Source organism: Trichomonas vaginalis, chromosome II (genome assembly GCF_026262505.1).
Source record: "Trichomonas vaginalis G3 chromosome II, whole genome shotgun sequence".
Lineage (NCBI taxonomy): Eukaryota > Parabasalia > Trichomonadida > Trichomonadidae > Trichomonas > Trichomonas vaginalis.
In genome coordinates this window covers 11590910-11615289 of record NC_067204.1, presented here as the reverse complement: position 1 = coordinate 11615289, position 24380 = coordinate 11590910, and the positions used below count along the sequence as shown (strand labels likewise).

General features: G+C 33.5%; 10 protein-coding genes and 3 pseudogenes across 13 annotated transcripts, besides 3 other annotated features; 5 read left to right on the top strand and 8 right to left on the bottom strand.

Moving 5' to 3' along the window:
- Positions 1 to 1711: part of a mobile genetic element that runs on past the window's edge.
- Positions 1712 to 2746: 1035 nt separating this feature from the next.
- Positions 2747 to 2783: a mobile genetic element.
- A 220-nt stretch (positions 2784 to 3003) lies between these two features.
- TVAGG3_0527760 (uncharacterized protein) lies at positions 3004 to 4414 on the top strand (the record flags this gene model as incomplete). Its single annotated transcript, XM_001301760.1, has 1 exon — positions 3004 to 4332. The coding sequence occupies one exon, from the start codon at positions 3004 to 3006 to the stop codon at positions 4330 to 4332; it is 1329 nt and encodes a 442-aa protein (XP_001301761.1).
- A 1601-nt stretch (positions 4415 to 6015) lies between these two features.
- Positions 6016 to 24380: part of a mobile genetic element that runs on past the window's edge.
- On the top strand, positions 6776 to 8208 carry TVAGG3_0527750 (annotated as a pseudogene). Its single transcript has one exon. A coding segment is annotated over exon 1 (1433 nt).
- Positions 13225 to 14321, top strand: TVAGG3_0527740 (annotated as a pseudogene). Its single transcript has one exon. A coding segment is annotated over exon 1 (1097 nt).
- TVAGG3_0527730 (uncharacterized protein) lies at positions 14796 to 15248 on the bottom strand (the record flags this gene model as incomplete). The annotated part of the gene is made up of 1 exon (XM_051237513.1): positions 14796 to 15248. The coding sequence occupies one exon, from the start codon at positions 15246 to 15248 to the stop codon at positions 14796 to 14798; it is 453 nt and encodes a 150-aa protein (XP_051095337.1).
- Positions 15712 to 16161, top strand: TVAGG3_0527720 (protein of unknown function, DUF4106 family; the record flags this gene model as incomplete). Its single annotated transcript, XM_051237512.1, has 1 exon — positions 15712 to 16161. The coding sequence occupies one exon, from the start codon at positions 15712 to 15714 to the stop codon at positions 16159 to 16161; it is 450 nt and encodes a 149-aa protein (XP_051095336.1).
- TVAGG3_0527710 (KilA, N-terminal/APSES-type HTH, DNA-binding family) lies at positions 16587 to 17411 on the bottom strand (the record flags this gene model as incomplete). The annotated part of the gene is made up of 1 exon (XM_051237511.1): positions 16587 to 17411. One exon carries the CDS (start codon positions 17409 to 17411, stop codon positions 16587 to 16589), a length of 825 nt encoding a protein of 274 aa, XP_051095335.1.
- TVAGG3_0527700 (organellar and viral DNA polymerase type B) lies at positions 18114 to 18725 on the bottom strand (the record flags this gene model as incomplete). The annotated part of the gene is made up of 1 exon (XM_051237510.1): positions 18114 to 18725. The coding sequence occupies one exon, from the start codon at positions 18723 to 18725 to the stop codon at positions 18114 to 18116; it is 612 nt and encodes a 203-aa protein (XP_051095334.1).
- Positions 19278 to 19670, bottom strand: TVAGG3_0527690 (organellar and viral DNA polymerase type B; the record flags this gene model as incomplete). The annotated part of the gene is made up of 1 exon (XM_051237509.1): positions 19278 to 19670. The coding sequence occupies one exon, from the start codon at positions 19668 to 19670 to the stop codon at positions 19278 to 19280; it is 393 nt and encodes a 130-aa protein (XP_051095333.1).
- Positions 19703 to 20219, bottom strand: TVAGG3_0527680 (annotated as a pseudogene). The gene has a single exon. A coding segment is annotated over exon 1 (517 nt).
- TVAGG3_0527670 (uncharacterized protein) lies at positions 21460 to 21801 on the bottom strand (the record flags this gene model as incomplete). The annotated part of the gene is made up of 1 exon (XM_051237508.1): positions 21460 to 21801. The coding sequence occupies one exon, from the start codon at positions 21799 to 21801 to the stop codon at positions 21460 to 21462; it is 342 nt and encodes a 113-aa protein (XP_051095332.1).
- TVAGG3_0527660 (uncharacterized protein) lies at positions 22257 to 22421 on the top strand (the record flags this gene model as incomplete). The annotated part of the gene is made up of 1 exon (XM_051237507.1): positions 22257 to 22421. A coding segment is annotated over one exon (165 nt), but the record flags the coding sequence as incomplete, so codon positions are not given.
- On the bottom strand, positions 22533 to 23117 carry TVAGG3_0527650 (uncharacterized protein; the record flags this gene model as incomplete). Its single annotated transcript, XM_051237506.1, has 1 exon — positions 22533 to 23117. One exon carries the CDS (start codon positions 23115 to 23117, stop codon positions 22533 to 22535), a length of 585 nt encoding a protein of 194 aa, XP_051095330.1.
- TVAGG3_0527640 (uncharacterized protein) lies at positions 23545 to 23775 on the bottom strand (the record flags this gene model as incomplete). The annotated part of the gene is made up of 1 exon (XM_051237505.1): positions 23545 to 23775. The coding sequence occupies one exon, from the start codon at positions 23773 to 23775 to the stop codon at positions 23545 to 23547; it is 231 nt and encodes a 76-aa protein (XP_051095329.1).

Sequence of the window (24380 nt, the reverse complement as noted above, 5' to 3'; positions counted from 1 at the left end):
ATTTCTCACAATGCTTTAAAAATCTTCTTTGGTTTTTTCTTTCTGGATCATCACGGATAGAATAAACTTCTTCTTTACAATATGGACAAACTTTATAGCCGGTGAGTGCTTCAACGTCTGTTATTCTGTCAGCGTGAAGTTTTCCACATGGACTCTGTGTTAATAAAATATTTACTGTTTCAAATTCTGGATCTATCATTATTGATTCCACTAATGGAAAGTCTACCTTATTTATGTCCACGTCTTCTGGTTGAGGATCACAATAATAGAAATCAATATTAACATTTAACATTCTCGCTAATCTCTCACTTTCTGATGAAATGTCAAACCCTTCATATGCATCTATTGCTTCATTTAAATAGCTTCTACGAGTTTTAGGATTAACACCATCAGGAATGTTATAGAAGCGTTTAAATAACCTTCTACCTTCTGCTCTAATTTGATTATCATTCATTTTAGCGGTTCCGTTTTTGTTCATTTATGTAAGAATAAAAAATTAAAAAATAAAGTTTATTTTTTAAAGCCCATAAAATGAATTAAGAACACATAAATTTTTATCATCTGCGACGTGACGAATACATTTTAATTTACTCAAGAATGCGTACCCTGATACATTAAATCTAATTCCTGTCTTATTTAATTTCACAACTTTGAAAAGGAATGTATGAATAGCTATAAATGATGAGAAGATGTTTTATGGGTTGCTTCCATTTTTTCTGAAATAAATGAATAAATATAATGTTTATAAGTTTTCATATCTTTTATGTTCTTAATAACGAATGGTATAGACCTTTCAACTTCGTCTTCCTTCGGTGCTGTTCTTTCATATGAAACATTATTGGTATCTTCAACAATGAAACCGCAATCACATAAAATTTTATATGTTCCAATGGTTTCTTTTGATATTTTATCTAATAAATCAAAAACTTTATCAACACCAGTGCATTTATTTAAATAATAATTTGTGTAAATATCATGATCTTCTTCTTAATCGTATTAGTTGCATATGTCACGTTTTTAAGAGCTTTTTTGAATTTCTCAGAATCGAGAGGGGGTGAAAATAAGATACAAGGGTATTCTTCATTATCAATAAATTGTAACTTATGTTTACGTATAAATTTAGTACATTCTTCTGAAAGTATTTCGTCTATTTCACCATCTAATAAATTTTGTGTTGATTCTGAGACATAATTTTTATATCTTTCTTCATGAGATTTCGGAACTTCTGATTCTGAAGCTGGGATATTCATTAAACCCTCTACTTCATTTTCATTATATTTTTCAACTTCTCTTAATTCCTTAATTTTTTCATCTATTTCATCTCTTATTTTTTTCAGTCTTTCAATTTCATTGTATTCATCATCTTTAATCCGTTCTTCATAATATTCGGGGAAAACATCAGGTTCTTTAGGTTTTTCTTCTTCAGATGTGGGATATAAGAAATTTATAACATCATCTTTATTCATTTTTCCATCATAATCTAAATCATTTAATAACTCGGCAAATTTTTGACAATTTCTTAAATAATATTTATTAACTTCATAACCTACCTCCTCTAATATATCCTTTATTTCCTCGTTTGTGAATCCTAATTTTTTAACGTTGTTAGTTTTGACGCTCATTTCATACAAAATAAAAAAATAAAATAATAAACATAACTAAGTTTTAATTTTTCGTAAGAAGTTTATTTTATTTTTATATATAAATCATTCTTAATGTCAAACAGACTTCTTATTTTTATATGAATTCCATCCTCTTTAATGTCATTAATGATTTCCATTTCATTATTTTCAATTTCTTCTTCTCGTTTATGAGGTCTTTGATTATGACTCCATTGATTCCATGAAATTAAATATTCTTTATCATTATATTTATACCTCATTAGCTTATTTTGGCTTTCATATTCATTTAATAATTCACAATCTTCATTTTTAAATTGAAGTTTAACCCATTCAGGATTTAAACAATGTTTAATTAATCGCGGAATATCTGACATCATCTATATATAGCTTCTTTTATAAAAGATAAAAAAATAAATTATTTTAAAATTAATGTTAATTTTTTAAAATGTGTTTAGTATATAATATTTATTACTAATTTATTTAATAATGTCGCGCTTTCTTACGAATTCATGACTTAAAAAACGTAAGAAAAAATTTTTATATCATCTATATATAGAAGATGTGAAAATATACCTTCATCTATATATAGACGTAACAAAAAAAGTCACTAAACCCTTCAACATATACTACTTTCATCTATTAGTAAACACTACCGTATATTATTTTTTAAGCTATCTTATTTTTTGAAATTTTATTCAAATCTTTGGTCGCAAGAAGAATTGCATGATAAATAAAAACATTTAATCAAAGTCAATTTTATTTTTCATATTCAAATGGACTGAGTGTTAACATTTAACATTTTTTGCTAATTGTCGTCAAAAATTAATATTTCATATGGTTTTGATAGATAAGCATTATATTCCCACTCATTATATTCGTAAATTTTGAGGTTTATCCTTCGCTTTTAAGATCATTGAATTTGATTTTTATATAAAATAGTTATATATTAGAAAATAAAATGAGTTTATGTGATATTATTTTTCAGAAGATTTCATTCTATATGCCTATGAAAAGTACTCTCAAAACTAACTTTTTCCTAATTATAATTAAATCTAGAATGTTGTATTATGCTTAGTATTATTTCATTTTTCTCATTCAATTTAGAATTTACAAATGTCAAAAAATTGAGAGCTGTCACTTTTGATGAATTTCTGTTTATTACAGAGCCCCAAAAAGTGAGAATGCCAGAAAATTTTCTGACAAAATTTTCGAAAATTTTGATTAAATAAAAAGAGGATTTAGAAACTTCAATATATAATGAATCTAAATATCTATTTATTTTTGGCTAAAACTCAAAATTGAGAGTGGTAGGACCCCTGTCAGATTTTATGATGTGATTCATTGAATGAAAAAAAGCTATAAATAGGGAAAGCTCGAATATATGAATAACCCAAACAATAACGCAGGAAATGGAGCGACAGGAGCAAATAACGGAAATCCCCCTGGCCCACAGCCCAATTATGCTCTTCGGAGAGCATTTTTTAATGCTTTGGGAAATAGAAATTTCATTAGATCCGTTGAACTATTACCAACCGATGAAGCAACTGACGCATCCTTAATTGAAGAAATACAAAAACTATCAAGTCACGCCGAACTTTTTGAATTTATCGAAATTTCATTTCAGCTACTTCGAACTGCGAGTTGTATTCTAGTTTTTCGGACAAATAATTTCGATTTTAATGAGTTGGAGCCTCCAATTCTATGGAACGATAATTACCTCGTTATTACCTTAAACATTGATCCAAAACATTGTAGCGTCGCTGCCTATCTTTATGCATTATACCGCAGGTCCCGCTTCGAAGTAATAGCAGTTAACCATCCAGCAGGTCTGGTTATCATTCACGAGGTCGGACATGTCAATGATGCCGCTACTAACGTAGACAAATTGATGAAAGACGTCGATCCTAGCAAACATGATCATGATAGAGTTCTCGCTCAGAACTTTGCGGCATACAATCAAGCGAATTTCGATGCAAGAGTTTCCCCTTTTACAGATTTTATCAGGTCAAAAGTCATTAAAGCTATTCCAGAGTTGGAACCAAAACTCAGCCAGAACCCAAGAATATTAGCCGAATACTATTTTGGAGATTTGGCAAAAGATTTACATGATTACATCACTTCTAGCATCAACCTTAGTGCAACAGAATCAGGTTTATTGCTAGACAGCATCCATGTTCTTATTAATAAAAGGAACATTACGAAATTCAGACAAAGATTGAACCGTATTTCATCATTTTGGCTTAAATTGAAATTACGGAAGGTCGAAAATGTTATTATCATTCTTGAATGTAACTATTTAATACTCAAAGGATGGAATACATCAAATCACGACGATTTATTAAACGAATTGCCAAAGGCTATCACGTTGCCAGATGGCAGCGTTCGTATCTACAGTGAAGGTGGATTCCTCAGGGCCTATTTTAAATACTATCCTGATGAACTTAGATGCCTTCAGTTTATGTCTCTGCCTAAATTTAATTACCAAGTTGAGCCCTTTTCCTCGGACGACCAGAAAGCAAGCAGCAAGGCTTTGTTGTCACAGGTTATGAAGACTTATCGTATTATAATTCGCTTAAACCATCAATCAGCCATGCAAACAGGAATCGATTTTAATTTAGAGGCTGACCCAAATATTTCTCCGGAATTCACAGAAGCCTTGTGGACCTACTACGAGAGATTTCTCTACTTCACTGCGGTGAAATTTCCTTGAAAATCGCGAGTTGGATCTAAAGTCATTTGAATATATTTCTAAAATAGGCCAAACAGCGATTTTTGTTGCATTTAACTTTTTTATTATTCCATTTTTTCCTAAATTTTTATATATTTTGACATTATTTAAATATTTTAAGCTGAAAATAACACGATGTGTCACATTATATATAAATACCAATTTTAAAAGATCCTGGCATAGAAAATAAGAGCTTTTCCTGCTCTGAGTAGGCGTCAAAAATTTTCTCACTGGGTTTTCGTCTATCAATCCCAATTCATTATATACGCAACCAATCAAAAATCTGATATGGGAGTCCAAGGCTAACTTTTTGTTGTCTACCTAATAAAAGAGGAAGCAGCATTAGTGAGAATAATCGCAAATATTCAATTTAAATTATCTTTTTATTCTTAATTTAAGTGAACAAGAATAAAAAACCTATTCTAAGGCATGTTGTTATGTAAATGAGACTAGACATCATATTTTATGTTATGAAAAAAAATATTTAGAATTTTAGAACAAAATAAATAGAAAAATAGCATAACTTATGATGTGCGTATATTAAATTTAATAAATTAAGAGAAATTATTTTTGGCGCCAAAATTATTCGTTAACTCTCAAATTTTTCTGAGTCAATAAGCCGCCAAAAAAGTGTCATTTCTTTATAGGAAAGGAACCTATTTGACGAACAATCCGGACACTTAGTGCCTCAGCGAATTTCCCCAAACCCACCAATCCCCTCCCTGCTGTTGTGCACCATCGATGGAAAGTAAGTCATCAATAGTCTCTTTTCCTGATTTCAAGCTAACGTTAGATCATTCATGAAAGAAATCATTGCCTTTCATCAGAGACTTTCGTTATAACTGCGCTGCTCTCAAGTTCATCTTGAGAAATTTACGTAATAACTGAATTCCCAAAGTTCTTTAGGTGATCCAAAACACTGTAGCTGCTTGAACTTTGGACGAGCTCTCGCACCCCAGAGAATAGAAATTCCAATCTTGCTCATGTTTAGTTGAATTAGTCTGCAGCAGTACAGCTCTGATACCACAAGATCGTGATGTATACAAAGTCACAACGCTATTTGATTCAACAACTAGCTAGTTTTGACATCAAATTGCAAAATTTGACTTCGTTATGAGCTCTTTGTAGCAAAAAATACATTACACTTAAAGACTAGTTGCTAGACTGTAGTAGTTTGTTCGTATATATCTATTTTTCCCCAACGTATTGCATACTACATTTTGACAAGACTTGCAACCTTATAGTAACCTCGTTGGGAATTGTTCAAGCAAAGCGTAGGTAGTTAAGGTCGAGTAAGAGTTCTTCTTAAATCTTTCACTGAATGAGTAGGTGTTGGAAGAACTGTTCTCTAAAGCGATACAGTTGCGCTACATGTTCGTCAACTTGTCTAGAAATAAATATATCATTTGTTTTATACTTTTTTCGTAATAAATCTATTTGTATTTGTTGTATTTGAGTATGAAGATAACAAAAACTACGGCATAAGACGCAGTACACTGGGCTTCGTTGCCATTTTATTTACCATGTTAAGAATAAACTTAACAGACATGCTTTGTTTTCGACGAAGCCATCTAAAATAACGTACATCTAAATAAAACTAAAAAACTGTAAAATTTCTTTATTTGATAGTATACTTCAAATTATGCACTATACCTTCTAGAATTCAAAAAAAAAAGGTAGTGGGGCCTCCAGGCACTTCGTGCCCTCTAGCCCTGAAGATGTTTAGTATAACTTTGTCCGGACAAGTAAGGGTCTATCGTCGCTACAGGAAAAGTTACGGGCGTTCCAAGGAAGTATACTTTGAGAAGCCTTTCCCCCTTTTAAAACAAGATAGGACGGTTATTTTACAAAACTGACAACACTTTGACCGAGTAGTTTTTTGTGCTGAACAAAAAGTGTCATATAAACATCTGTCAAAAACCGTTTTTTACTTCACTTAAAATGCCACGTAAGCTACGTAAGAATATACGTAAGAGGAAGGGAGCATTGAAACATCCCATAGTTAAAACTGACACCACAACAACAGTTGCAAAACAAATGATGAATGACCCCACTATGTTGCAAAACAATGTCAAGCAACCCTATGCTTTTAAACCGAGTTATTGGTGCACAGAGGGAGGTTTAAGAGCGGCACTTTTAGCGAAAATGGCAGGCTATGGTGGAGGCTGCAGACGGAACAGCTTATAAACCCTCAAAGTCAAATGAATTTGAGTTCACTCAAAAATCAAATAACAGATGTCAAAAAGTCAAACATAGACATACAGAAACAAATAAGTGAAAACGAAAAGAAACTAGAATATGACAGACACACAAAGAAACTCAATGAGTTAAACGTAGAGAAAAGAAGAAAGAAGAACAACTGAAAGAACTAAGTACAGAGGAATATGCGAAAAAAGTGTCAGAAAAAGCAGCAGAAGTAGCAAAAATGGAACAAGATGTTATAAATTTGAAAAACCATACTACTCAATATTAAAGTACTGAAAGATGAAGAAATAAAACAAAAAGCCCTGAAGACATATATGGATAGCGATGAGTATAAAAAAGAAGTTGAAGAAATGTAAAGGCAGAAAAACTTTTACAGTTGCAAAAACAAACCGTACAGTATGAAAACTTAGCAACAAAAAGTAAAAATAACGACGCAGCCATGCAAAAGGCAATGAAAAGCGCAGAATATATAAAAGCTAATAATGACTGGTTAGATGCCCAAGCCAACGCTAAAGCAGCCCAACTTCTAGGGTCAATAAGGACAAAAAATACAAGCGGATGAAGACAGTTCAAATGAAGTTTTAATGAATGCTGACTTTAAGAATGCTTCGAAGCTCTTCATAGTAAGGTGAAACTAGTGAACGACTTCTCATCTTGAAAGAAACTGAAGTCGGAAGGTTTCGACAAAGAGTTAAGAGAAGTAGACACAAAATATGACGAAAATAACAGATGCAGCGCAACGAGACAGGCAGTTCAAAGTGCCTATGACGCCGTTAGAGCAAACTGTTTGTGGAAAGTCAAGAAAAAGAGTTACAACAGACCAAAACAGACCTAGTAAATGCTTTCTTAAGAACGAAAAGTCAGGTAGAGACATTATGCTTCAGATGGAACATATGTGCCAGCTGGTGGAACTTATATACCAGCTGGTGGAACTTATATACTAGCTAGTGGAACTTATATACACCAAAACCTCCAAGAGAAGCACCTGCACCAGGACTACCTAAAACATTTACATCGTCACATGGACACAGACACAGGCATGCACAAAACCAACACAACAACCAACAGTTCAAAATCCAGCACAGCAACCAACAGTTCAAAACCCTGCACAACAACCAAATCAAAACCCTGCACAGCAACAACAGTTCAAAACCCTGCACAGCAACCAACCTCCACAAAGAGCACAGCAACCAACAGTTCAAAACCCTGCACAACAACAACCACAAAACAGAGCAAGGTCATAAAGAAGTAGAGAACAAAGGAAACCAAAGAATTCTTAAAATGCTTAAGGAAGATTATGGTTACCCAGATACTCTTGATTTAGTGACAGATATAAAGAAGCTATTAGAAATTCAAGGAAGGAAATACTGACCCGAACCTATTTAGCTTTATGGTTCAGACCAAATGGATATAATTTCAACCTGGAAAATACAAGCTCGCTAAGGGATATGATTTAATAGCATATCATCCAAATGACATGAATGAATTTACTCCGAGATATTTGGTGTCAGAGCTAAATGATAATTCAATCTCTTCATGAAACGCGTAAAAAATAGAGACGGAACGAAAGAAGAAAGGTTTATGAGTCCGGATGACTTAGATATGGAACTTTGTAAAAACAGTCTCGGAATATATGAAATGCCAGCAGATGAGGTACAAGAAACTCCACAGGAAGAAGTTCAGATACAACCAGACATGGAAGAAATAGTTCAGCAACAACAGCTAGAAGAGCCTGAAGGAAACGACAAGTCCCTCCTTTGGAAACTAACTTCACAGAACTAGATGAAGATTTGGAACAGCCGAAAAATCGTTGACCCTCAACAAGTGTATGCGAGAATATGGAATCTTTCCAAGAGTCTAAGAAAATTCGGCTGACATAGTAGAAGAATATCGAAAAATGTTCGCCGACATACAAAAAGACTCCAAACATCAGATGAAAATATTCAGCATAGAATGGAAGTACTGAAAGAAAATGTACGCAAATACAATAATCCTTTTTACTTACGACCATATAACGTTCAATCTTTGGCTGAACTCGGTGAAAATAAAAGGTTAAATTTCAACAAAACATATAGAAATGAAACATTGTTTAAAGTTCATTCAGAACCTAACCAATATGGAAACAAACCTACTTTTGTTTCTGCAGACTATGGAACTACAATGAGATGGGGTCATAAAGCTAATCCGGATAGGTGGTTCATAAACTTACAACCTCAATTCCAAGAAGTTGTAGACGCAATGGAAGTGAATGGTGAACCAGATATAGCTGGTATTTTCAGCGCGGCTTTAATGCCATTGAAAGATATGAAAGATGCAGATATTTTGGACCAGTATGAAATGAACATGGCTGATGGAAATATAACACCTGACGTTCTAGAACATTTATCTCAAAAGAACTACACAGAACCATAGAGATGGTATATTTGTGAAGAGTTTAGAAAGAAAGTTAGGGAGATAGAAGGAAGAGAACCTATTGTACATGACCTTTGCAAACGAAAGTTTACAAAATGTTCATAAAAACTTACTTTGCAGACAATGAACTGAGAAGGGATGAATATTTAAGAAAAAACTCAAATGGACAGTACCAAATGAAATGTTAGTATTGAAAAACATGTTCCTTGACAAAATAAACACAACTACAGAAATAAATGACGCAAGCCTGAAACGTTGGGTAAAAGCTTTCCATTCACAAAAGATATTATTGGTAACATGGAAAGAAAACCCAGAATGGCTACAAAACATATATTTGGAAACGAGCTTATTCCATATGGACAAGCTATATTTGAAGAGCTTGAACCGGAAACTCAGGAAAGAGTCATGCAAACAATACGCGAAGACTCAAATACAAACTATGACAAAATCTTTCTAGGATATAGGTTACCTGAGATGGGCGACCAGAGCCCAAAGGCAAAAAGGACATGGAAATTTACAACATACTAGGTGAACATGAGGCAAAGATGCAACAACTTGAAGCAGAGGGCAAGTTACCAAAAGCGACACCAAAGAAGAAGAGTAGAACAAAGTGAAAATAGTGAAGAAGTAACTTCATCTAGTGAAAGTAGTGGCAATGAAGGAAAAGAAGAGTTAAAAACTCAGTCAGGAGAGAAAGTAAAGTTGGTCCGAGTGGGTTCTATTATGATATATAAATCCAACTATTCTATATTTTTACCCATATGAAATGTACGCCGCTCAGAATATATAACGCCAACCAGTTTTGGATGCCATGAACGGAAATGTTTCCGAATGGTATAACGAATGCGACAATGCCATTAGAAGGTCAGAAATAGTTCCTGGAACTTACGAATATACAAACTGCTGTTTCTTTATGGAAACGTAGGTGAGTTTGGAGAAGGTTTCTTCAACAACAGTAGATATTGCTTGCGACAGGTTTCATATTATTCTATTGACAACTCATTCTTATACGTGGAACAAGACATTGAAATAAAACCTTCTGCCAAGTTGTCTGACAAGAAAGGTTGCAATGGAATTTTCTATGTCGGATACCAATATGCTCCAGAAGTTTTCATGGGATATAAGATATATTCTAACTCTGACTTAGTTCAAACAGTAACATGGGCAAACTATGAATGGTTCGCTTTGAGAAACTCAGTACAACCACAAGCTAGAGAACAAACAGACCAGTATGCAAATATTGAGAAAATAAGAAGACTTGACCCTAACGTTCCAGGAGTTTATGTTAACCTTTCTGGTTCAGATGGAACTGCTGCCACTAAAGTAAAACTGAAACTTAGAGTTCCTTTGTCATCTTTCCTCATCTTCAGGTTTTTAAGATACTTGCCAAACTGGGCAGGAAAAAATTTCTATCGAACTTACTCCAAGCAAAAATAACTTAGTCATTGCACCAACACAAGACCCATTCAGCATTACTGTAGCTGGAACTGGTGGAGCCAAGTTCTGTGACTTTTGCAAAGACAAAGTTGACTTAGACTTTGGTTTCTCAAACTTCAACAATGAAGTAAACTATTATTTCAATGCTGCTGGAACTGCTTGGGACCCAGTTAAGTTCACATGCGAAAAATTTGAAATGCAAGAGAATAGAAAGCAGACTTGCAGTCTATATGTTGGACCCAGATATTTCAAATGCTTTAGCTGCCAAAATATATTGCAGTTCCACTTATGTTCCTATACACCAAATATCTGTCAAAGACTTTGCAGGTGAAGTTGGAAACCAAAGTGCTGACCCAGGTGCAAGAACAGATATTGCTTTAACAACTGCAATGAAACATGCAGATACTATGTTTGTACTGTTCAGACGAACTATATAAATGACTATTCTTGTTTCTACAACCCCGGTATTAAATATCATATAAACATAGATGGCAAATATTATCCAAGAGAAGAATATTCTACAGTTGAGGATATGAGGTCATACAACTTGACATTAAGATGCTATGAACTTAAACAACAACTTCACAACAACCATTAACCCTGAAATGCAAAGTTCTATTATGCCATATGTGAAAGTATGGACTCATACAGGAGGTCAAAAAACTCAATATACAAATGGAGACCGTTCAAAACTTTTGGCTTGGCATTCCATTTGCTGACTCAGAAGACTTTATGGGTGGTATTTCAACTGTTGGTACTGTACAAATACAATATACTGGTGACAGAGACGGTCCAGATGAACTGAGAGCAAAGAAGTTTACAAAAACCATAGCACTTTTCACGGAAGATGCTCTTTTGAAGATTCGTTCGATGAAACCTGCTGGGGCTCCTCAGATTGGCATAACGACAGCTTCCATCGAGCAGATTTTGGCAGCAGGTCAGTAAAGTTGTTTCTGAACTGACTTCTCTCCGTCAAATATTGACAGTACGCCAGTTTTGACATAATATTGTAAGATAAACTTACTTTAGAAATATCTAAGTTTTTGTTGTTATATTTTTGTCAACGTCAAGAACTTTCACCATTTCAGTTATACCAAACTTTCTTTGCTTTATGGAAATATTTTGGTTCAGCAAATATTGCTATTCTATAACATTTACCATTGTTTGTATAAAAACTATTCTGTCAATGTATTTGTATTGTTTGTGAGTATAAACTTTGTTCTGCTTCAATTCGAAGAGATACTCGAATACGTCCATCTTTTTATTCTAAGTAAAATGTCATTTCCGAAAAATAGAAGCGTGAGTGTTTCAAAAGGTTTAATGGCGGTGGCAGATGTGAAGTTAAATTCACCAACTCAAACAAACAGTCAAAGTGTTGTTGTTCAATGTCAAAGACAGAGATGTTGAAGTGGGGAAACCATACGAGGACGAAGATGGTATAACAATTGTTCCTGTAAAAGAACCAACATATCCTGAAGTTAGCAGAGACTTAAGTTCTGTTGCAGATATTCGAAACGACTACCAACAACTGAATGACAAACTTCAAACTCAGGAGAAGATTTGTCAAGCTTAGGTATAATGTTAAACTTGGTCGAACACAACCCTGTAAAAGTGAACTCATATGTCATTGCACCTCATGAAGTTTTGAAAGAACTATTGAAACTTTGACAGAGGCAGACGAATATAAACATCAAAGAAATAGAACCCGACATTAGTTGCTGTGGTGTTTCATATAATGTCATTGACAAGATATACGTTATGAAAGGAGGTGAAACGTTGAACTTAAAGTATAGTTTCCCAGGACGTCATAAAATATTTGACGACCACAACATTTCATTAAAATTTATTGCTAAGTAAATGGCAGAAGACATAATGGTTTATACTATTACGACTAAAAACCCTGAGTCATATAATTCTATAACAACAAACTTACAAAGTCCTCAAGGAACGATATTGTAAACTAACCTTAAACACAATGACGACTAAAGCCTGTTTTGCTCTTTTGACACCAGAAGACTTTATTGTTGTGAATGGTAAAAAATACTCCTTTGAAGATACTTACTCAGATATACCACCAACAGGTTTTGTTGACTTATTTAATACTTTAAGTACGGGTGTAACATGTGCTGCAACTAGAGCAGGTTTCATTATGTTTGGATGTCCGACTGAGTTTACTATAAACGATATGAGCTATAATACAAAAACTTATATCTGGTTTTTACTACCAACAGTTTTCCTATAACAGGAAAAGGTGTCATACAAGGAATGTCTATTCCATTGACATTAAGCACACCAATCTTATATATTGTTTCAAACTTAGGTTCAAAGTGTTATTCGAATGTCGACAGAAACTATTATGACCAAAAGATACTTATGCGTATAAACAATACTTTCTCTGCTGGTTTGCCTATTGGTTCATTCGAATGCAGAATTTTCAACCTTAGTGAACTCAAACACTTTGGCAAGTATAACGTTGACATTAGTTGACGCAAACTTGTTCCTGTAAAACTTTTATGTCTATGTATTTGTCAATGACGGCAGAAAGTTTCGAATTGGAAGATGCAACTGGTGAAAGTATTGTATTACAAGAACAACTTCAACAACAAATAGCTCAAGAACAACAATGCAACAAATGCAACAACAAAGTCAAGAATAAAAAAATATTTTTTTATTTTTATAAAAATGTACAGAATAGATGTTTCAGATTTTTATGACTTCCAAGCATTCAGAAATATGTGTCCATTTAGAGACTATAACAAAGCAGTCGAGAATTTGAAACGTTTAGTCATTTATGTTGACTCTGCCCCAGAATGTTATGTTATGAAAGAATGGGATGTAGTCTTTAACAAACCTAAAGCGACAATAGTTTCAGAACAAGAATGTAGACAGAAACTTAAGAAAATAAAAGTCGTACAAGTTGGCATGAAGATGTTAGATGCTTGGGATATCTTATTGTCAAAGTTAGAAGATTTTTCAGTTCGAGGTATAAAGTTCTATACACCTTCTCCAAACTTCTATTCTATCTTCACTGGATATAAATACGAACAAGTAGAATGGAAAGAAAATATTATAGAAGCTTGGTTAGACCATGTCAAAGAAATTATATGCAATGGAAACGAAAGAGTCTATGAGTATATCTTATGTTGGTTTGCAAACATCTACAACATCCAAGTGCTAAAAATGAAACTGCTCTCATTATAATTGGAAAACAAGGAACTGGTAAGAACACATTCTTTACAGATATTTTGTGCAAACTGTTAGAAGGCTATTCGAACCCGAATATGACAAACTTAGAAAACATCTGTGGCAAGTTTAACTCTTCAATAGAGAATATGAAACTTATAGTTTGCAATGAACTTCAAAGTATAGATACAACAAAAGTTTTGAACTCAGATGCTTTGAAGAGTCTTATAACAGACAAAGTTGGAGTTGTTGAAAGAAAGTATAAAGACCAAAGAGTTTGTGAAAATGTTGCAAACTTCATTATGGTTTCAAACAATGCTGTTCCGATGAAGTTAGAAAGTTCTGACAGAAGATATGTAGTTGTCAGAACGTCAGATTCTCATATGCAAGATACAGAATATTTTGACGACTTAGCAGAAACTTTGACATCTGACTTTTACAACCACTTGTTCTCATATTTTATGACATTAGATATTTCAAAGTTCAATCCAAGACAAATTCCACATACCGAAGAGAGACAAACATTGTTAGAAGCAAACAAGAGTGTATATGAACTGTTCATATATGAAACTGACTTTGAGTGTTTAGATGAAAGGTCATTGTACGATTCGTATAAACAATATTGTCAAGAATATGGTTATATGACAGCGTCTAAACGAACATTCTTGGCAAATGTCAAAAGTCTTTTAGACGTACAGAATGGTGTATATACAAAGAAAATTTTTTATGAGTAAATTTTAAAAAAAAATATTTTTTTTATCCGATAGAAAAAGATGGCAAAATTCATCTCAGTAAACAAGTACATGTCAGGACTTAAAGAAGAACTAGACCCATTCACATATTTGAATGTTTACTTCTACCATTTTGAAAAGTCTTCATTCAACAAAGTTTGGAACATCGAACCAGTTAAGTTTGCTATTGTGACTAAAAATGGTGCGAAATTTGAAGACTTAGACATAGAAGGTTTGTTAGCAGTCAAAGAAAGTTTTGACAGAAGGTTTTCAAACCTTAAAGAAGGCAAAGCATACAAACTTGTTATACCTTATGAACCAAAGAAAGCAGACGACTATGAATATTATGAGTCTAAGATAGTTGAAGTTCAAGGTAAATTGGGTAAAAAGATTTTAGAGTCTAAGCCAGTGTTTGCTCCTAAGAGGAAGAGAACATTGACATTGACCCAGAAATGTTCTAAAAATAAAATTTTATTTTTACATGTCAAATTTCTTTTTCTCTGGAACTGGTTCGGGTTCTTTCTTCTCTTCTTCTACTTTCTTTTCTTTCTTTTCTTTCTTCTTCTTTTCTGGTGGAGTTATGTCAAATTTCTCCGAACCATATTTATGTAAAAGTTCTTTGTCCTTTAATAGCTCATCTATTCTGTTTTCTATTTCATCTTCAAGAACAGCGCATGTGTCTTCTTTGCATTCTAAGAAGTTTTGTTGGACTTCATCTCTCCAAGAGGCGTCATCTCTGTCAACAAGTCTGTCATTGACAAATTTTAAGACTTCTCTGCCTAATGTTTTATGGTTCTTGTCATATTCCCAGAAACAGAACTTTAGAACAAATTCCCCTTTCTTGTTTACACTATGTAAGATTTTATGGTCGACAGATGTTTTGCTGTCAAAAAGTTTGTCTCGAATATAGATAGCGAAATCGCTAGACATTTTCTAAAAGATAAAAATTTTAATTTTCTAAAAATATGTTAGAAAAAAAAGTTTGCTGACATTGACAAGAAATTTGAGAATGTTTTAAACAAGAACAAGAGGAAGTTAGAAAATGCTCAGATAAAACCTATACATGACAAGTTCTTATTTGCTCAGAATGGTATAACAGGTCTAATTGCACCACCTGGGTCGGGTAAGACTTTCACTTATCTTAAAATGGCTGCACAACAACAAGAACTAGATGAGAAGAACCCATTCTATGAGTTAGTTGTCATTTGTAGTACTTCTGGTCAATTTGACCAAACCGTCAATTCGTTCAAAGATATTATAAAGAAGTCTAAGTTAGTATGTATAAAAGACTCTGAGTTGTTAGATTGGATAAAGAAGTACCAAAGAAGAGTTTTTGAAGTATAATGCTATAAATGAGTATATAAATTCTAAGTTTAAAGACCCAAATGAGGAAATGCAGAGAATATTAGAGAAGAAACACTTCAGAAACAAACAGAAAGAGATAGAATACATTTCGAAGAAATTGCAATCGTACGATTGGAAGACATACCCTCATAGGTGTCTTCTTATCTTAGATGACTTTGCTTCTCATCCTTTGCTTAAGAATAGAGAACAAGATATGTGTCGAATTCTTAAGAAGCTCAGACACTTTAACATCTCAGTTGTCATTTGTGTACAGACAGCAAAGAGTTTAAGTAAGGATGTTAAAAGAATACTTACTGACATTGTACTTTTCCCCGGATTGTCCGAAGACGATTTCATGGAACTTATGAAAGAGTCCATGGCAGGTAAGTTTGACAGACATGAACTATGGGAGAAGTACAAAGTCATACAAGACCCTCATACTTCTTTCAGAATTCATATCTACGCAAACAAAGTTCAAATTGTAAAAAGTCAAGCTTGAAAAATCTAAGTGTTTAGTCTTAGTAAGTAAGTCTGTTGTGGTTCTGCAGCTTTCGGTTCTTCTGGCTTTGGAAGGCATTCAGGAAGAGGAACGTCAGTCATCCGTTTGTGTCCTGTCGGAAGGAAAAACTTTTTCTGTCGGAAGGAAAAACTTTTTCTGTCGGAAGGAAAAACTTTTTCTGAAGTTCGACCAAAAAGTTCTCAATTTTCGAAAATTTGAATGGTTTACGGACGGACAACTGGAAATTTTTTTCCTGTCGGAAGGAAAAATTTTTTCTGTCGGAATGAAAATTTTTTCCTGTCGGAAGGAAAAATTTTTTCTGTCGGAAGGAAGGACTTGGAATGCCAGAAGGATTTGACAAGGCAATTTACCTAATTGAGCTACTTGAGCCATCTGAAGTCAAGCTTGAAAAATAAATGGTTCATCTACCCTACTTGTTTGAAGTTGTCAAAATACTCTGTTATTTTTTCCTTTAACAATGACAAATCTTCTTTGAATGTAAGTATTGTACAACCTTTCATATCATAGTGTGTTTGAGGTAAAGTATCTTGAACTATTTGTTTCACATCTTCATTTGGGGTCATTGAAATCGGTAAGTTTTCGCGATAGAACCAATTTCTGTCAGATTTGTAAATCTTAGCAAGGTCGTAAAAGCTTTTGTTGTTTCTTCTGACTAAATGCAACATAACCATGTCACTGTCTTCTTCTTTCTCCATATCTTCAGTATAAATCATATACTTATAGTTCTTTTCCTTTCCTTTTGGTACCGAACGTGGTATTCTTTTCTGAATGCTTTTGTCTTTTGCTTCAATGACTTCATCTTTTGCTTGAAGTTTCTTTTCCATCTCTTCACGTTCTTGTCTATGAATTTCGTCAAGAAGTCTGTAAACATGCCATGCATAACGAGGCGAAGCCCACATTGCAACAGCATTTACAAGAAGTCTATGTACATAATATCCTCTCAAATTTATTGGCAAATTTTTACGATTTTCATGTGTTTTATGCATGGCCGAAAAAAGTCGGTCTAGAGAAATTTCACTCAAAAGTTCTTGTGTGCTTTGGTTTTTGAACCAGTCGTCTGCGTGTTTGGTATCTGGAGCAAAACAAGCCGTCAAAATACTTTGCATCTGGTACATATCGTCTTTGACCGAACGAATGAGACGTAACTGTTTGTTAAACTGAACCCACTCATATTCTTCATTTATAGCTTCATGAACGATAGCAGTTGTTGTGTTCTCTGATGTTGACATATCTGTCCTTACATACAAAATAAAAAAATAAATAAAAATAAAACTAACTTTATTTTTTCTATCTTAAGGAAATTCACTGTTTTCATGTGTTTTAGGCGACCCCGAAGGAAGTCGGTCTCGCTGTGCTTCATGATTTTCATAGAGTTTTGGCGACTGGGGTTTCTTACCTACTCGCTGTTCTTCACGATTTTCGTACGGAATCTCTACCCTAGGTTTTTCGAGGGTAGCAATCTTATGCCATTTTACTCAGATTTTTGTGCTGAATTCAGCAAAAATAATGTTTAGGTGAAGAGGTGCGATCTCACCTGTTTTTTCACCTGTTTTTTCACAAGCGTTTTACATGGTAAACGTTATTTTTACATTATGACACGAAGTGAAGGTTGACACTTCGTCAAAAAAATCCCTGAAATCATATCTTACATACAAAATAAAAAAATAAAATGACACTTTTTCATTAGATAACTGTTATTTTTTGACGAAGTGAAGGTTGACACTTCGTCAAAAAAAATCCCTGAAATCATATCTTACATACAAAATAAAAAAATAAAATGACACTTTTTCATTAGATAACTGTTATTTTTTGACGAAGTGAACATTGACACTTCGTCAAAAAAAATCCCTGAAATCATATCTTACATACAAAATAAAAAAATAAAATTAGCGTTATTTTCTGACTTTCACAAAAGACCAAAAATAAACGCTTTACATGTATTTTTCAGCAACTTCGTCAAATAATTTTATAGCTTTATCTATCTCATCTACTTCAAACGTTTCTTTACCTTTCGTGGGAGCACCATACATTTTCTCAAAAACTTCAAGCAGTTCTGTTTCAGCAGCTCTCATATCATTAACGAACACAACCTTGACTCTATTGACTGTACTGTCATATCTTTGAGTTATATTATATGTTCTTCCTATCTTATATCTTTTTGTATTGAAGTCCTTCGGTTTCTGAACGATGTAAAGTAAGCCTTCACTGCAACGTTCCGTATCGAATGAACCATATGTTATGAAGTTATATCCAACAACTGGGTCTAACCATAACAAAACTATTGGTATAAGACTTTTGTCGATGAGATATGCTGCAGTTCCATAGAATTTTACCGATATCATAAGCTCAGGATTTCTTGTCAAAATTTTCTGAGTTGAAGCAATTTTAACCCAGTCCTGCGGTCTCTTTCCAGATGGAGATATAATGTCTGACAAAGAATATTTGTTGTATTTCTTTGAGTATCTTACGTTTAAATCACCTATTCTAACCAATTTGGTGTCATTGTCTATCTTTTTAACTGTTTCAAACTCAATGTTTGTCATATATGTTCTTACATACAAAATAAAAAAATAAATAAAAATAAAACTAACTTTATTTTTTATTTCGGGAAAATTCATGAAATTTGGTCATTTTTCAGCAAAAATAAAGTTTAGGTGAAGTGGTGCGATCTCACCTGTTTTTTCACCTCTTTTTTCACAAGCGTTTTACATGAATTGTACGATGTATATTTGAAATCCTAAACAGTTTTGTAGCTTCTATTTCTTCTTTTAGTACATCGAATGTTTTAACAATGCCGAAAGTTTCTTTATACTTCTTCTTGACGTCAGACAGAAGGAAATCTTCTGCTGTTGGATAGTTTTTGTCAAGACTTCATTGTAAATGACCAAAAATATATTTTATGTTAGAATGTTAGATCTAACATGTTTTCTAACACGTTTTCTAACATGGTCTAAAACACACAAAACTCATGAATTTTCAAGACTTCATCGAACTTAAATGTTTTGTCAAGACTTCATTGTAAATGACCAAAAATATATTTTATGTTAGAATGTTAGATCTAACATGTTTTCTAACACGTTTTCTAACATAACTATTTACAAGCGTTTTACATGGTATATGTTGCGATGGTTCATGACTTTAAACAGTTTTGTAGCCTCTATTTCTTCTTTTAGTACATCGAATGTTTTAACAATGCCGAAAGTTTCTTTATACTTCTTCTTGACGTCAGATAGAAGGAAATCGTCAGCAGTTGGATAGTTTTTGTTCAGAAATGCTAACATGTCCATTTTATCTTCTGCTGGTTTTTCTGCTTCTTTCTTTAAGTCTGCATAGTCGTTTCTCATACGTTCTATCTCTTTGACGGAGTAGTTATATTTCCTCATTGCTGCCTTACATTTTGAACATTGCGGGTTCATTTTTGCGTTATATTCTGAAACCTTACCTGCTAAAACAACTAAAGCGTCAATGGTTTTCTTCATCTCAAACATAGCGGGTCTTATCTGTTTATTCCATACTTTACCTCTTCTATCTTCATCTCTTATCTGCCATACACATTCAGCAACTAACGAAACAAAGTTGTCGTAGGTCTTAAATTCTTCAGATTTATATATGTCAGAGATGTTCTTATATACCATGTCGCAATCTTTGTCCATAACCTTATGGTTGCAATGAAATCCTAGAAACTCATAGTTTACCTTTCGTATGAACTTCTTTATTTCTACTGAGTCAGTTGCTTTGACTTCTATTTCATCGAATTCAGGAATAGTGAGTTTTTTGTTGTTGGATTTCAGGTAGTTAGGCAAATGGTCAATAATGTCCTCCATTTCATAAAGATTACTTTCATTTGTTTCATCTTTCGCACTACAGTCTAAAAGTACTTGTTAAAAGTTCTTGCTTTATCTTCTCTGGATTTTTGTTTCGAAAGTATATGAAGAAGGAATGAAGCTTTTCATCTCTACTAACATAGATGTTGGATTCATGACTAAAGAGTTTGGTGCTGTAGTTGTTTGAAGTGTTGTTGTGCCGATTGTTGACATTTTTATTTTTTTATACAAAATAAAAAAAATAAAAAAAATAAAACTAACTTTATTTTTTATTTCGGGAAAATTCATGAAAATTCAAGAGGTGAAAAAAAGAGGTGAAAAAACAGGTGAGATCGCACCACTTCACCTAAACATTATTTTTGGTGTAAATTTCATGATTTTCGAAAGTTTTAGACCATGTTAGAAAACGTGTTAGATCTAACATTCTAACATAAACTTTATTTTTGGGTCCTTTACACTCATTACGAAGAAGTCTTGACAAAACATTTACGAAGAAGTCATGACACTTTTTCATTAGATAACTGTTATTTTTTGACGAAGTGAACATTGACACTTCGTCAAAAAAATCCCTGAAATCATATCTTACATACAAAATAAAAAAATAAAATGACACTTTTTCATTAGATAACTGTTATTTTTTGACGAAGTGAACATTGACACTTCGTCAAAAAATCCCTGAAATCATATCTTACATACAAAAAAATATAAAATAAAACTAACTTTATTTTTTCTGTCTTAAGGAAATTCATGAAAATTCATGAGGTTAGAAAACATGTTAGAAAACATGTTAGATCTAACATTCTAACATAAACTTTATTTTTGGGTCCTTTACACTCATTACGAAGAAGTCTTGACAAAACATTTACGAAGAAGTCATGACACTTTTTCATTAGATAACTGTTATTTTTTGACGAAGTGAACATTGACACTTCGTCAAAAAAATCCCTGAAATCATATCTTACATACAAAATAAAAAAATAAAATGACACTTTTTCATTAGATAACTGTTATTTTTTGACGAAGTGAACATTGACACTTCGTCAAAAAATCCCTGAAATCATATCTTACATACAAAAAAATATAAAATAAAACTAACTTTATTTTTTCTGTCTTAAGGAAATTCATGAAAATTCATGAGGTTAGAAAACATGTTAGAAAACATGTTAGATCTAACATTCTAACATAAACTTTATTTTTGGGTCCTTTACACTCATTACGAAGAAGTCATGACAAAACATTTACGAAGAAGTCTTGACAAAACATTTACGAAGAAGTCTTGACAAAACATGTACGATGAAGTCATGACAAAACATATACGAAGAAGTCTTGACAAAACATTTACGAAGAAGTCTTGACAAAACATTTACGAAGAAGTCTTGACAAAACATTTACGAAGAAATCATGAAAATTCAAGAGGGTAGAAAAGAGGTTAGATCTAACCTTCTACCCTAAATTATATTTTTTGGTCCGGGAACAACTTTCTCTCAATAGGGGCTGTAGCATACTCTTTGCGTAAACGGTTCAGACCTTCTTCGAACTCTTGGTCTCTCTTCGATTTGGATTGAGATTGGAATTGCTGGGGTGGAGCTTGCTGGAACATCCAAGGGTTGGGGAAGTAAGGCATAGGCAGAGGAGGGTAGTTCGGGAAGCCTTGTGGTGGGTAGTAACCTTGAGGTGGAAATTGGTAGTAATTTGGTGGAGGTACTTGCTGGAACTGAGGTTGCTGAGGAGACTGTTGTGGTTCTTTAGGTTCCTCTGGTTTGGGAATGGACTGGGTTGGTGGGACGTGGGACATTCGTTTGTGTCCTGTCAGAAGGAAGAACTTTTCCTGTTGGAAGGAAAACTTTTCTGTCGGAAGGAAAAACTTTTTCTGTCGGAAGGAAAAACCTTTTCTGTTGGAAGGAAAAACTTTTTCTGAAGTTCGACCAAAAAGTTCTCAATTTTCGAAAATTTGAATGGTTTACGGACGGAAAACTGGAAAAACTTTTTCTGTCGGAAGGAAAAACTTTTTCTGTCGGAAGGAAAAACTTTTTCTGTCGGATGGAAGGACTCGGAATGCCAGAAGGATTTGACGAGGCAGTTTACCTAATTTAAATAAACGACTGCGTAAAAGACTACTTGCGCAAGGTCATGAAGCCCAAGGTCAAGTTCACCACTATTTCTGGAAGGGCTGCCTTGAATCTCGAGACTTCGACTGGAATTCCAATTCAAATACCAGACGGGACAGCCTACGACGACATAAAGCAAGCAAAGAAGGAAGCCATTATAAAGTTCTTTGCCAAGCGTCCTTGGATACTACTTCCAAACAGAGAGAGTCCAATTCCACGAATTATACAAATTCTCAGAGCACTGTTCCACTTCTCAGGACAACCATTCTACATAACCTGTGAAGGCGACATCCAACCAGTTCAGTAAACCTTAACGTTTAACTGCACTTTTTTTTTTTTGTGAAAGTGTCAAAAATAAATTGTTTTCATGAGTTTTCTACGATGTTAGAAAAAATGTTATTTTCTAATATCTTCACATTCAATACTTTTTCAGCACTTTTCCGTAGTTATATATGAAAGACAATTCGAGATAAAAGTCATAGTACAATGGAATAATATGTTGCACACCATTTGTTGTGAACCAAACTTGAAAGTCAGAGAAACTGTTACTAGGTGGTTCGTAGAATTTAGAAGCAAAGTCATAAAAGTCCTTACCAATACATAGAAAACTATTGTTGCTTGAACTGAAACTTGCATGACACATAACATTTTGAGGGTCAAACACGTTTCTATAAACTGTCAAATCTGCTGGTGGAAGTATAAATTTAAATGGACCATCTGGTGGTAATGGTTCGTTCTGGTTTAGTAACCGAAGAAATTGTGCCCAAGAACGTTTGTCTACTTTCCAAAATAAAAACTCTGTATCTCTTGGAGGGTTAATTTCAATCTTTTGAAATGAAACGGTGGAGTTCATCTTGTCATATTCTAGTTTCAGATAGTATGTTCCATTTAGTAAAGAGTCGTATTTTTCTTGAAATTCCCAATAATATTTGTTCATTTGAGTTTGAAAGTCATTTAGAGTTTTCTCAAGACTTTCGTCTGAACGAACTGTAAAGATTCTCATTTCGTCAAATTTGTCTATTAGACCATCAGAACCTTTATACTGCCATGAAAATATACTGCGAACATAAATGCGTTAGTTCTATTTGAAAACAAAACTCTTCTAAATCCTATTGCCTTTGCATCTGAAGGACTTTTGAAGCCAACGAATTGGATAGTCAAACCTGTATGCTCGGGATGAAATTTCTTCATCTGAAATAGTCCTACCAGCATTTGTAAAGATATAGTCTAACGGTTTTGTATCTGCTACTTTTGTTCTTTGTTTTTCAGCCTGAAGCATTTAATATATGTAAAAATATATTTTTTAAAATGGTATGCCATTTCATATTTCTCATCTAACAAACAAGTTTCCCAACGGTCTTCTCCAACAAACTCAGCGTACATTTCAAATAAAATAAAAAAATGTCACTTTTTAAAAAATAAATTTTACTTCATGCAATGTTTAACACATCGAAAGGCATGTCCATAAGACGTTCTTCTTCTAACCTCTCTAGTCTGTTTGGATAATTTGCACGTGCTGTTTCCAAATCCATTTCGTAGCGAAGACCAGACAATTTGTCATAGACTTTTATGGGTCTTCCCTTCCTATATTTAAAATTCTTCGAAACTCTCCAACCATATCTTTGCAACTCTGCTTTTATTCTAGCAGATTTTCTATCCATTCTATATGGGGCATTTTTATAAAAATAAAAAAATATTTTTTTCTTTACTTTACATAACCGCCTGCTGCCATAAGTCTTTGACGCCAACCCATACCAGCTAATGAAGGTTGACTTGGTTTAGTTTCCAAACTAAACTTTGGTTTTGGTTTATCTTCAGTTTTTGGTTTTTCTTCTTCTATCGGTTTTTTCGTCACTTTTCGGTTTCTCTGACTTTACTTCACTTGCAGGAACAGTTGTGTCGTCAACATCTTCATAAATATCATATGCCATTGTTGTTTTTTCCTTTCAACTTTTTGTGTTTGTTGTAAAGTTTAGAATATTTCGACTCTAAGTCAATGAGATGTTCTATAATGAACTGTTGGTCAGTGAAGTAAACTTTTCCATCTGTTGTCTCGAAAGCTCCTTCAGACTTCAATATTTTATTTGTGAGAGTCTGTTTCTTTTTTGAGATACTTGCCGTTCCATTTTTTATGAAAAGTGACTTTGTAGTTAGGGTTTGTATTTCCAGACCTGGCACTTTCTATTATTGAATTTTTCTCTTCATCTGTAAGTTCTTTGACAGGTTTTGACAATGGTTCTGAACTTTTTGTTTGTGGTGTCAAATC